We start from the raw sequence: 14,390 nt of genomic DNA on the forward strand, positions 1-14,390 counted from the left end.
CAGATGTAATTTAGTCATGTGAACCTTGACAATAAAGCAGAACAGAGATAAAACACAGGGACTGCTGCAGACATGTTTGACTGATGGATGTAATGTGTTTCTTCCTGCCTTTTTGCCTCAGGCCAGTGTGTGATTGTACTATATGTGTATCTCTATGGACATCAGACAGCTCTTAGCTTGATCCCCCACACACAATCTTACCTTGCATCACTGCAGGCACTATGCATTCCACAAATTTGCCCTCAATATTACAATCTGTGCAGCTCCTTCCACAGAGGAATAAAATGTCACCTATTGCAGCTTTTACATGACACATCATGTATCACCTTTTGCATTGGACACTCTCAGCCTCATTTCTTTCTGTCTCTCCTGCCTGGTGGAGGAGGCTGTCCTTTCTGAAGACAGCTCCCTGTAAACAATAGGAGACTGTGGTAATTGTCGTTCCACTTGATTTCACCTCTGTAGAAGCAGGCAAGAAGCTCGGGGGAAACAGGGAATGGACAGAGTGAAAAGGAGAGGTGGCATGAAGTGCAAAGTTCTATACCTCATCTTGTGAAAATGCCACAGAGCTGTCATCACATCCATGTTTACACAGCCCACATCAGTTCACAGTTCACTCTTAGTCCAGGAGGACTTTTTCTGCCATCTGTATGCCACTCAAAATAACATTAAGTGTCCAAATTTAAAAGACATTTGATGTGATACTGATTATTTTTTATATGTTCCATATCATTTGATGTTGTTATAGTTGGTGTTCACACTCCACACTGCACTTTCCAGACATCATCTGTCAATAAAACCATGTGGACAGGACTATGATTTATTTTTCCTTTGGACTTTCTCATGGCTAAATGAACCACCCATGTGGCTCTGAGGCAAAGAAAGCTGCTAGATCACTTTTAATCTCTTCCCCTTACTGTTCATGCAAAATATACAGTTTTTCTATGCTGGAATGCGACCTGACCCCTGATTTGCTGCATGGTAATTTGATTCAGAATACGGTACGTAGTACGCAAACACAAAATGAAAAAAATAAAGGTTTTAAAATGAAGCCTTAAGGCTCTTATCATGTCAGATGATGTTGTGCTTAATGGTGCATATTCCCAAACAAATTTTCAATTTGCAAAAACCAGTTGTCACACAGTAAGCCACAGTAAGCTGTCAGGTCCACTGAGCTCTGGGCACCCGAGGGCACTTTGCTGCTTTGCCTGGTTGGTAATCCAGCCTCTGACTTTCCCGGGTCAGAGTGTTTGCCAAACCTGCTGTGTGTGCTCATGCTAACAAACCCAGTTTTTCTTTTGTTCATTAAAAATGTGTGTGACACTTTTTCCCTGTGGTCACTCTGAGGCTTTTCTATATTTTATGTTCCGTGTCATAAGGTCCAGGTAAACAGACATATAAAACTTGACTGTTGTTCAAGGTTGACTTGTTGTGGTAGTCCTATGAGATTTAGTAGCTCCAACTGGTCAGCAACAATACCTACTTGCCTTTTGTCTATGTTTTTTGTTGACAGTTTACACTTCACAAGGTATATATGAAATGCTTCAAACTTGCACAAATTAGAAAAAAAAGTTAAAACGGATTCAGTAAGGGAGTTTTGAGGAATAGAAAAGCTCTTCCAGCTATTGGGTGAATACAGATAGAGATACCTTTATAAAAGGTACTCATTTTCAAGAAAAAATTGTACTATTCTTTAACAATGTGTTGGGCTTATACTTTTACCTTCAGCCTTGCGCTTTGCAAGAAGAACTCAAGTGATTTCCCCTGTGGAAGGTCATTATGATCTCTGACTTCATGTGTTGGAGGATAATAGTTCTCTGCCAAAGGTAATTGTGGGAATGGTTCTCTGACCCCCACTGTGTACTTATCTTATGATCTCTGGGTTTTAGAATTGTTTTCTGCATTAAGCAGGTGCTGATAAGGCTCACAGTTATAAACTTAATCGCTTGAATGAGAGGTTTAAGGTCCTTTCTTCCGCTCTGCTCCATCCTGTAAATAAACTCCTACAGCAGCTTTAGCTCATGCCGGGAGATAACATGTAGTGTAGCCATTTTAAGATGAATTCCTCCTCTATTAGGAGCTGTAGCTTTGCACATTGTATGACTGGGTGAAGACACCAAAACTCTATAAGAGATTAAAGAGCTCTGTTGCTACAAAGATGCAGCTTTTATACTCTCAGTGGACTCCAGACAGTGTAGTGTAAGAAATGTTACAATATTATTTGCTGATATTAGTCTGTCACAAACATATTGACAGTGGCTGATTGTTGACAGACACACAAACACAAGTTTAAGTACATGCATGTGTTTTTTAGGCTAAATTGTTATGTACTGATGACTCTTATATTTGTTGAATTCAAATAAAATATTGTATTTTTTTCTGCTTGCAAAAAGTATTGGTCATTGAGCTGTATTCATATGATAATGTTTTACTCACCAGTAGTAGTGTCTTTTAGTAGGTAGTAGGAATTTGGAAAACATCATCTGTTTTAATAAATCATCTCAAAGTGTAGTCATTCTATATTCATAAATGTCATAACTGATAGTAAAGTTCATAATAATAATAACTGTATCAAGTATCTTTCCCAATATATGAACTTTACCGCAGCTCTTCTGAATGATCATAGATTTTTAATAAGTGTTTGTGTAAAAAAGGAAAAACAACCAGTAAATGATTGTTTTTTGTTTTTTTCTTAACTGCTAAATATCAATATTGATTTAAAAATCGATCAAGCTCTAATCAATATCATTAGTCTGTCCACCTGTAACCCCTTTATTGCTCTTTTAGCTGACATGAACGCATGATGCTGTATTAACTGTATCGATTGAAGTGTTGTCTTTCAGTCGACTGATCCTTTATTCAGACTTCCGCCACATCGCATGCTGCTGCTTTTGATTCTCTATTCTCATCTGCATCCAACTGATCAATACATGACTGTTTTATTTTCTTATCAGCTTGCTGTTAAACAGACAATATGCTCAGGCCGGCCTGTATGGCTGACCAATGGAAGCTGCCATTAATTTCATGCATCAGTTGCTACATATATTCTCCCCCCCCCCAGGACACATTATATGTTTAATGAAAATTTGATCAAATCCAATTCCAATTATACATGTAATGAATGTGGAGCTCAGGTGTGGTGAGCCCGGAAACCTTGGCAACCCTCCCTGTATACATTAACTCTTCAAAAATGGAGGTCATGCTGTAAGGCTGCCTCTGCACCAGCCACTTTAATAAGCCCATCAAACACGGTTTGGGAAGGAGTCAGATAAGTTTTCCTCTGTCTGCACTTTCATCCATTTGTAATTGGCTCTGAGAAGCTGGTGTTTATATTTAGCTCGCCCATAAAGGTTTGATGGGAAATGTTTCTTTGTGCTCGTCAGGAGACTGTACATCCATCCGGAGTGATGTCTGTCCTCATGTTACGCTGCTTTTCTGTAACTCTCCTCTTCTATGATGCATTGTCTTCCTGTTCCCCTGGCTGAATACACATGGAGACATGTAGAATAATGATGCTCTGTGGCTGTGGGATGGATGTTTACTGACAGAGCACATTAATGGAACATGCTCGCGTTAATGTGAATTGCAGCCTAAGCATCTTCATTGCATTGAGCTGTATATTTCATTGGGCTGTAAATGAATTGCATTACCTTGCACCCTGTGTGCTGCTGCTGCACACAGAGAGGATAGGAACTGGGTGGTGAGGAGATTATTAAACAAACCAAACACTAATGCCCCTAAAGGAGCAGCCGTAACTCATGATGTACATATTTGCAGCATAATGAGAGGCACTTGTGTTTAAAGTGCCAGGTCGTTAGTGCTTCATGTAAATAACAACATGAGACTGTAACACACAAACCACACACAGATTTCTCTTCTAGTGGCAAAAATGGCTTATTTACATTGTTAGAAGTGATGAAAGTACTTTTTTCATTTGACTGCTAACTTAAAAAGGCTGTTACGTGGTTGCAACACCAACATTCAGGAAGGTTGTTACAATAGATGTCTTGGAGGTGTGTGTGTGTGTGCATATCTTCACATGGAGTACGGCATTAGCGGCATATAAAAGTATAGAAAACATCAATATATGTAGAGAAATAACCCTAACAGGGGTGTGTTATCTTTTCCAGTCCTGGGAACCTGAGTATCTGAAAGAAGTTTTACACATCTGGCTACTGATCCTTTCTTTATTTCCTACACTGAACCTGTTGTACCTTTGAGCCTCTGTAACCTGCAAAGGTTATTAGTTATTAGTCAGTTTTTGGCCACACCATTAACATTTTTTGTCATGTTTTTAAGTTTGTCTCTCTGGACTCCACAGGGAACCAGTTTAGTTGGATGAACTAGTTTCCCATTTCCTGTTGATGTGTGTGATCCGATACGTGGGTGAATGAGGGGCATTCTGTAAAGCACTTTAGTACCTTAGTTCAGTGATGAAGGGAAATAGAAGTACATTACAAGAACATTATTGAAGCAGATGTGTAAGATGGAATTAATTGACTGGCGGGTCAAAAGAAGCCTCTTTGAACTCAAAAATTTCCTCCAACTAATTTTATGGAGATCCATGTCCTCCAGGCTAAATGATATGACAGGCAGTCAATAGTGTTTTGGGTTTTTTTGCCCTGTGAAACAGGACAGATCTCTGCTGAGTTCACATCACGTCAAGGTGAGCAGCAAGGCCGAGGCAGAAAGTGAGCATGACGACTTTGTGTTAAATAAAAAAAAAAAAAAAACAGAAAAAACCCTTGAAAAATCCTGCCGTGCTCTGTTCTTTTTTATGGGCTTGTCACTGGTCATTAAATTTCACATTACTGAAGTGTTCTGCTTCACTTTATTGAATGAGACGACGGTAGGAACTTAAGAGATGAGGACATCTTTTAGAAATTTATAATGCAAAGTAAAAGTGAATCACGAAGTGTTGGTTTTACTCATAGATCCCCTAATACATATAGAGTCCTTCTCTTTTGTTTGGCTTCAGAGACTGTTTACACAAAAAATGGTTGCGAGCACTGAAAAAGGAACAAAGGACAGATGAAAGTCTGTGAAAGCAAATGTCAGCAGACATATTTGCTCAGACGCGAACAACACTGACTTCAGTTTAGTTTCTCTGTGACATGAAAAACCTAATGTAAATTGACATCAGCAGCCCAGAGTAAAATATGTGCCATCAGAGAAAGTGACAGAAAACCAAAAGACAAGTATAAATAGGCATCAAACAAAAAAAGACAACATGTTTTGTGGAGAAGCTGCTACTGTAGTATTTACCGGCGGGGAGATAGATGGTTAGTGTGGAGGAGGCTCTGGACTCATGCCACTCACTAACATTAGTAGGTGCACACAAAGGAGATGTAAATCCTTAACTGCATTACAGAATAGAGACATTACTAAATCTAAATCTGTGATGCATGTGCTAAGTTTCACTAATAATTACTGTAAACCTCTGCTGCGTCACACTTCAGAGATTTAACAACACACTTTATGCCACAAAACCGTCATTTTCTGACATCTATGCTTTTTTTTTTTCTGTCAAAGAAACAAAACGGACTTGTGCAATACAACACCATGTAACAATGTATCTCCGTGGTAAAGTAATGAGTTGTCGTTCACTTACAGGAAAAGTCCCATGGTGTCTCTGTTTCAACATGACAGGAGTTATAAGTATGATACAGGTTTACACCGTTATGTGCCTAAACCGTCTTGCTATCTTGTCTCTTGCGTGGAGAAAGACGAGGTCTCTTATGTCTCCAGTAGTATCAAAAGTAGTGCAGCTCACAATAAGGGTCTAATCTGCCCATTCAGAATGATCATGATTAATCTGGAGTATTTAAGGCTTCTGTTCTTCTGTCATGATGTGATTGGTTTACACACAAACAGGTCAAACGTAAGTCTGTTATGATCTTGTGTTGGGCTGCTGTTTATTTATTATTTTAATTGTTAATTAAACTGACAATTATTTTATTGATTCATCCATTTTTTTTCTTGTCGCTTTAGGCCAGACTGATTCTGAACCTCCCTTTGTGTCTGGCTGTAAAGGATCTTCCATACTCACTCGCAGCAAATCACTCAGTGGTCCTATAATATTTCCAGTGAGTGAGGTTTCTCAACAACACAAGAAAAAGCCCTGCTGTGTCTAATAATAGGCCTTTAGAGGAATAGGGAATTTGGTTGTTTTATGCTAATCACAACCCCCCCGCTTTTTTATTTTATTTTTTTTACAATAATGATTATCTCTCATGACACATACGCTCAAACATATTATATTGCACTTGACGAAATGTCATAAATTATTAGTTTTATCCTCCACACTTCAACACAGATTACACTGAATTTCACAGGGCATCAGATCCACTTAAGATACACCACTTATACTCTTACGTTTAAATAACTGTTGATTGGCATGAAATGGTTAAGAGAAAACAGCGCTGACTGTGACCGTGGTTCTGCCTGACAGACAACAGGCATTATTCACTACACTACCTGAGAAGGTCACCTGTTTGGAAGAAGCATATAAACCAATTGAGATGCGACACTCAAAAAAATAGCTTGTTATCTTCATTTCAGTATTTTAATACCATTTGGACTCACGTGGTGACTTAGTTTTAAGTACGTTGGGAAGGGGGAGTTTCATTTTGATTCAGAGATGCTGGTGCTCGACTGCAGCATCTAGTATTTCTGAATCTTGTATATGGAGCTTTGAAGTTCTGTATCAATAGTATATACAGTTTGGTAGTTTGGGCCAGTGGCTCCCAGCTCAAGAGCTGGGCTCTCTTCATGGATCTCAAGATAACTTTGAGGGGTCTTGAGATGATTAATGGGAGAGGAAAGATTTACTGCTGCACAAATCTTTGTTCAGTTTTTGGACTATTTTCAAATCCTTTCAATTTCTGAAATGTTGCATAATTTGACCTCTTGTGGCCTCAAACAGTTATCTAAATGAAACCATCTACAAAGTTTAGAAAGGGAGATGTTTAAAAGTTGACAAAGAGCCGTACTACAATGCATAATTGCACACTGCTGTTTTGTAAGGGGTCAAAACGTTATTATTAAGCTTTAATAATGGGTTATATTTCATAAGCTCCTGCGTTGTTTTTTTCAGTAAAATCAGCAAAGGAACTACAGCTGTCATCTAAATGTGGAGGCATAAAAGTACAATATTTCACTCACAGTGTAGCATAGCAGCAGTATCGCAAAATTGTATGTAAGTACAGTACTTGAGTAAATGTACTTAGTTGCTCCTCACATTTAACTTCGGTATTTAATCAGGCTCAACGTGATGAACATTTTGCAGGTAATAATAATTGTCCATGCATTGAAAATGGTTCAACTTGAGCGGAAAATTTGCATTTATGCTGAGAAAAACTAGAATTAGAATAAATTAGATTACAACTGGAGTTTTTCCTGCCAGAAAAAACACTGAAAATAATCATTTTGTGTAGTGAAAGGGTAAATTTCTGCACTGCTGTGGAGAAGAACAACAATGCAGTGTACAAAATGTGCTCTACTTTTTGTAAAATAAATCCCATATTACAGTTCTTCACCTTTAGTAGATGTGTACATGCTTGTTATGTGACACCACTTTTTTTCAATTCAAGTGAAAATACCTATTTCAAACTCACTCAACCACTAACCGTATAGGCAAGGGAGTGATTTCAGACACAGCTGTAGCTCTCTTTGGTATAAAAAAAAGCATATTATTTGTCTCTAATTATGTGAAATAACCTCTTTCATCCCTCTGATCCTCCAATTATCCTGTGTTCTTCGCTGTGTTGACACTGCAGAAGCTATACTGAGTGCGATAGGTGCTGTCCATGGTCCTGATGATCAGTCATTACGCATCATTAGCCCAGCTCTTCGGGGGGTCACCTCAACATGTCCAGACCTGACACTGCATTACTCTATAATCATCACTAATTAGACCGAACCTGACAGAGACAGGCAGCGTGATCAGACAAGGCTGCTGTTAATTCACTGAGCTCACCACTGTCAGTGCAATAACTTTCCAGTGAAATGATCATTCATCACAGGATTGGGTTATTGTATTGTCCACCCACCAAACAACAGCTGCTACAGTGGATTTTGAAGCCGGTGCAGAGGTGCATTGAAATGCTAGTTCTTCCTCTATTAGCCCACTGCCTTTGCCCAGTCCACATAGCAATAGACTTAGATATACATGAATCAAATACAGCTTCTCCTAAAGTTAATAGCATAATAGAGAATAGTGCAGCCCTCGAACAAACACATTCATTGAGTTCAGTTCACATTGATTTGAATTCAGTGTAGTCTTGCACTTACCAACTTGTCTGGAGTGCTTTTAATGTGTGAGCCAGGAAGGACCCTCAGGAGTGCAGGGCATAAGGTTTTGGTGAGGCAGCTTTAACTATTATTTTCCACCTAACTTTTTGCCTCAGATATTTTATGGCTATTGGGCATATTGATTTTTTGTTTTATTTCACTTTCTTACATTAGTGCCTCTGCGTTCTAACTTTTTGTGAACAATAGTTTTAGTGGTAAAGCACTTTGGAATTCTCTAACATCGATGAAAGGTGCAATGTGAGATTGATTTAGAAAGTTATGGCTAGCTGGTGAACATTCCTCCCTTACCAGTTTATCTTCCTCATCTTTTGCTGACAGAAACCAAACCAGGAAAACATCACATTTCATTCACCCACTGTATTTGTAAGCTGGGTGAAGTTGAATATAGATACATGAAGGTGTGGTGATTAGCAAGGACGCTCACATCGCTGGTCTCATAGCTGTGACACAGCTTTGCCAATCACAGTGACATATTAAGCCAGCAGCTCAACAAATAGAGAGAGACGCCTTTCCAGAAAATCACATGGTTGTCTGCATGGTGCAAAGTGCCAGCCAGAGGCAGATGGTGTTTTTTTTATTTGTTAATTAGTACAATGCTAAAAATTTGACACAGCAGCGTTTGCTTCATAATGCATTTCAAGAATAAAACATGTGCAGCAGAATTGTTGTCGTTTTTAAGTGGAAAAGGAGGCTGTGAAACACAGGATTAATGAGCTCTGGTAATCCGGTGTCTCTAATATAAAAAGTAGAATTATAACCCACCCGTCTGATGTGTGTAGAGGTGTATTTTGGAGCAGCCTGGTTTGGTTTACACATGATTTAATGAAGGTAAATACAGCTCCACAGCACGTCTTAAATCAGAAGCTGCAGCATTGTCAACATATCAGTCTTGCTGCAGGGATTTAATGTGAAAGAGAAACTATGACGTGACACATCGGTGGACAACAGATACTGTAAATATGTATTAATCTATAGATTAATTCAGATTTATTTAACGACACTAATTTAAACACGTCAAGCTGGGGATTGTTTATTTTAGTTTATCTGTTATTTACATTTTAAGCATTATTCTCTTGTTGCGGTGTCCAAGTTGCTGTTTTTCATAAACTCTTCAGATTGGCTGCAGGTTGCTGTTGTGGCAGAGGAAGAGGTTTATTCTCCATGCAAAGTCTAAAGTCGATTTTTCCACCAAATTACCAGCAACTCACTTGCGCTGCCCCAATTGAATGAACCTCCCCATCTGTTTGTGCCTCTCCTCCCACCTGTGCACGTTGCGCTCTAAACTGGTTCACCAAAATACCACACAGATGGGCAGAGCGAATTTCAAGGTCAGGAAAACCCCCAAAACGGAGTACTGCTTGCATTGGTTGTTGTGCCACCTCAAAAGTAGGACCCCTAATTGTGTTTTAGGACGGATTTATTGCTTATTCTGCTTGACAGTTCCTCACTTCCTCAGTATCCATCAATTCAGCTACTGCTTCTGTTTGTTTATATTCCAAATGTGTAATTTCAAATTGGCCAGCAGACATCGCACAGCATAAATAAGCTGCTGTGACCATCAGTGTTTTGGTTGTGTTGCTCTCTCCTTCATCCGCTCAAAGCCATTAGCACACTGAATATTTAATCATGTAACTCTTCCTCTATTACTGTACGATTAATGTAGCCTACTTTTCATATCCCTTCACATAAACTCTTACACATCCAGCCAGCACTGTTGACATTCACCTCCACTTTATAGTTCAACGTGGGGAGGAAATCCTTGGGAAGAGAAAAACTAAATAATTTCTCCCAGTTGCTTCGGGGCTCCATGAGCACCACTCATTAATTAAGGGGAATGCATTAGTCATGACTCCCACCAAAGCTTTTGCATATTAATGAGGAGTGTGTTTTAATGAGTGTGTACCTTGTGAGTGGAGGCAGCCTCAGGCCAGGTCTTGACTGGCATTTAAAGACACAGTTCATAGTTTGATATAAAACGAGATTTCAGCAGTGCGGCTCTGCTGTAAATCCCCACCGCAGCATGATCGAGGGTTGCCTTTTAATGTATTGTTTATAATGATCCAAAATCATGTTAGATTCTAATTGAAGATCCATTAAATGTAGATTAACCAGTTTGATAAGCCCTGCAGTAAGTCTTGAATCAATAAAGATGTTGCCAAAGACCAATTAATCTCATATTTATAAGAAATAGAGAGATCCATAATTACTATTTTATGTTGTTATAGTTCTGTTATTTTTAAAAATGTATGAATAAGATTTCACTTATTTTCTTGATAGCACATTGCCACTTAAGCAGGGTTGTGGTGGCCTCAGGTCAACTCCAGAGCAGCCTCATTAGGGGACTCATTAGTGAAACATGTAGCATGTCATGTGTGACATGTTGTGTGTTGATGTGTGATTAAAGTGCTGCAGTAGGTTGACGCAGTGCTAAACAATGGACTTCTGTCCAGCAACCTGTCATTATCATCTCTGTGGATGACAAGGTAAACTCTCAAAAGGACACTCGTGAATCACAATCAATCAGTATTTGCTGAACTGTATTTCACACTTTGCCTTTATCATGCAAAGTATCTGACATGCCACAGTAGGAAAAGCATGTGTAAAAATATAATAAATGATGGCTGAATTCCATTTAGCTGCTCCAGTGTCAGGCTCCTTGCATTGTGCATGCTGGGTCACTGTCACACTGTCATGGCTTACTGGGACATCTGAATAGCAGAGAGCCATTGTTAATGTTATTGGCAACACTGTTGCTACTATGACAAATGAAAATGTCCGCTGTGAAAAATGCCTGTGTGGATATTTAGGAAAATGGAAGCGTCCATGCTATGGAACAGGGAATTGGACATTTTTAGCAAATGACCCAAACTAAATATACTGTATGTGCTTTCTGGAAAATACTCGGCTATGTAAGAGAGCGCAGGTTGTGCAAGGTGAAAAGTTCTCATCTCTCATTGTGGTGGTGCAAGGTTTTGTTTTGAGTATCAAAAATTAACCACAAAAGTTTGTATCTACAATGAAATGATCCGTGTATCCTTGTGGATAAAAGCAAATGTCCAAATACACTTTTCAAACTACTTCAGCAGCATAATCAATATGTTGAGTGAATGCTGATCAGTATACATCTGCTTTTTTTTCTCCAATGAAACATGGATCATTGTTGTCATTCATTATAGATCCAAACTTTTGTGAGCCACCATTCAGGCTGCAGGTGGTAAGTTTTTGATACTCAAAACAAAACTTTTCGCTGGAACATTCCTTCATAACTTAAACTTTCTCCAAAGTCCTCAGCAGATGCAGTCAGCTGTCAAAGTCTTAGTAAAGTCAAGGATATATATAGCTGGGAAGAAAAGCTAAAGTTTTGCCGTGCAGCTATGTGAGCAGTCCTAACTTACAGTTCACTATCGCCGCAGTGGGATGGGGTTACTGTTTAGTAGGTAAGGTCTCTTAGTGGTGGTTAATCATGCAGCACCTGCTGCACTTAACCTACCTCTTATTCCCCCTGGCCTCCAGCTAACAGCAAACATAAAAGCCAAGAGAGCAGTTCATGGTACCCAGCAGAATATAAAACACTGACCCTGAGCATGCACACTACATACAACACTGTGTAGTGTACCACCGTGGTATTAGTGAGTCAGCGCTTCATGAATGAAACAAAACTGCCCATATTTTCATACTGCTGAGCTTGCACTGCTTTTCTATAATGAATTAGTCTCTCAGTTTTTTAGTCATAGAATTTTTCCAACCCACAAAGGACCATGTTATTTTCAATTCGAGGATAAGGAGGCAAATGCCAAAATTATACTTTACATTTTGACATGACAGCACTCCTGCAGCACTCACTGTTACTGCTGAGAACTAATGTAAGGCTTGTTTTCCCGCTGTGAGGTTAGCTCAGGTGACATATCTGCAGCCATCTTTAGCCAAAGATAAAGCCGAGTAAGGCATTGGCAACTGCCTTGATACTCCTAATGTTGCATTGTTTGGTTGAGGTACAATAACTGGATTAAAAGCATTAATCGGCTTTAATTAAAAGTTACATGGCACAGGTCAAATCTCTTGTTGCATTTTTTCCCCTCTCGGGTTCTCCCAAGTAAAAGAGATGGGTGAGGCTGGAGTTAACACAAGGGCTGCTGTGATTTATAGTTCAGCGTTGGCTTTTACTCATTTACAGTACAACCGCAACACTAGATGAATCTATCATACGCGATCTGACCATATCATGTTTTAATTATACTCTCTCCTGTTATCTGTGTTTGCATTCAGTTTCCCTCTCTGGTATAAGCAACGGTAAAAATGTTTACTTTGTCTCATTACTGTGTTGCCTGGTGTTGTACTCACAATCAAAAATCAGCATTGGAGACTTGGAGGAAAAAACACAAGCAGCCCATGCCGACCAATCAGTTATGGTAACAGATGATAACTCTCTGGAATTAGTGGTCTGAGATCTTCCAGAAATCTCAACGTGTTTCCATGATTTTGTGAGTGTTAAGTGTTGATATATTTCTTGATGTAGAGTCTCACTAGTATCTAAGCTAACATCATTAGGCTAATTGATGCTGATACTGAGCAATCAGTCAGCGCACCTGGTATGTATCAGCCGCTGCTCCCAACACCTCTACCACCTGACTGTGGTTTGGAAATGAAATTAAGCTTGAAAAACTGCACCTTTGTCGGTGTTTGAGGTAACCTTCGTGCCACAGAATTCACTTCACATCTTTTTCAAACGTGCCAAGTTGGCTGTTGACAGGAAAAAGGCTCAGCTCTAACCTCATATTCTCAGCCAACTAGCTTGTTGAATGTGCTCTCATCAGTGGTATTTCCGTGGCTGCTCAGCTGAAAAAGAAGTGAGCTTTTTTCCAATGACCTCTCCATCTTCCACACAACAAACACAAACACACACAAAGCTATCCTGACTCAGGGGTCTCTCTCTCTCTCTCTCTCTCTCTCTCTCTCTATTTCTCCCTCAGAGCATGACGAGTGCGCCAGTGGCCAAAATTTGTGTGATGAGAACGCCATCTGCACCAACACCATCAGAGGACACCTGTGTACCTGCAAGCCGGGCTACGTGGGCAACGGCACCATCTGCAGAGGTAAGATCCTGCTCCGGAACAGCCCTCCAGACACACAAACACAAACGCCCATCAGTACAGATCCAAACCTTCCTCCACATCCTTTGATGGTGGCTGATCCTCTGCTCCGTAACATCGTGGTCGATGTGGTTCACTCCTCCTTCACACCATCTAACCAGGCAGCAGCTGCCACTGAGATGATGGAAATTGATTCTGGACCAGTTTCAGCCTGTTTTTCCACATGTGTGCCTCCTCTCCCCCACTGCTCACCCTGCTCCCTGTTGACCTGTCGGCACGCCCGGTTACCCGGTTGGCCCTTTAGTATCATACAGATGGAGGGAGGACGGGGGGCGGGAATGATAAATGTTTTGTGCAGTGTGTGTGGTATATATTTGTATGTACACAAAAAATGTAATCTCTTTAGAAAAGTCTCCACTCCGCCTGCTGCACAGACGTGTAGATTGTTCTCAGTACACTGCAGCCTAATAGCTAAAGTACTTGTTGGTTGTGTGCTGTCATCTTCAGAATATGAAAACAGCGACAGCCTATAATTAAATCCAAGTGGAAAAGTGCCTCAATTTAAAAAATGTACAAATACAGTGAATTTTTATGGTTTTGGTTTTGCACGTTTGGCAGGTTTAGTCTAATGTGACATTTAGGTTTTAAACACTGTTGATTGCATTGAGCCTGGATTGCACTATAACACATGTTTCATATCATGAAGCTACCTACATAAATGGCTGCAGTAGACTGCAGGTTACAGCTATTTCAATTTCCCATAACGTTCTGTATATTATCCAGACTTACTTTGTATAGGTTCCCAGATCAACAGCTTCAGCGTTGTGACGCATCTGTGAAATGTCTCTGAAATAAATGAAAAACGACAGATTGCAGTATTTTAACAGCGTGCGGTGGTGCAATCTTAACAGCTGCTGTACCGGGAATACAATGGCTTACAAAATGCAATGATGACAACTAAATCAAGTTTAGTATAAGCAATTTCAA

General features: G+C 39.7%; 1 protein-coding gene across 1 annotated transcript in view; it reads left to right on the top strand.

Moving 5' to 3' along the window:
• Positions 1–14,390, top strand: part of LOC139201062 (protein kinase C-binding protein NELL1-like) — a 216,079-nt gene that overhangs the window by 153,772 nt on the left and 47,917 nt on the right. The window contains exon 14 of the mRNA XM_070830283.1: positions 13,284–13,406. Coding sequence (XP_070686384.1) covers positions 13,284–13,406 — 123 coding nt within the window. The remainder of the gene's footprint in view (positions 1–13,283; positions 13,407–14,390) is intronic.

This window comes from Pempheris klunzingeri, chromosome 1, assembly GCF_042242105.1.
Source record: "Pempheris klunzingeri isolate RE-2024b chromosome 1, fPemKlu1.hap1, whole genome shotgun sequence".
NCBI lineage: Eukaryota > Metazoa > Chordata > Actinopteri > Acropomatiformes > Pempheridae > Pempheris > Pempheris klunzingeri.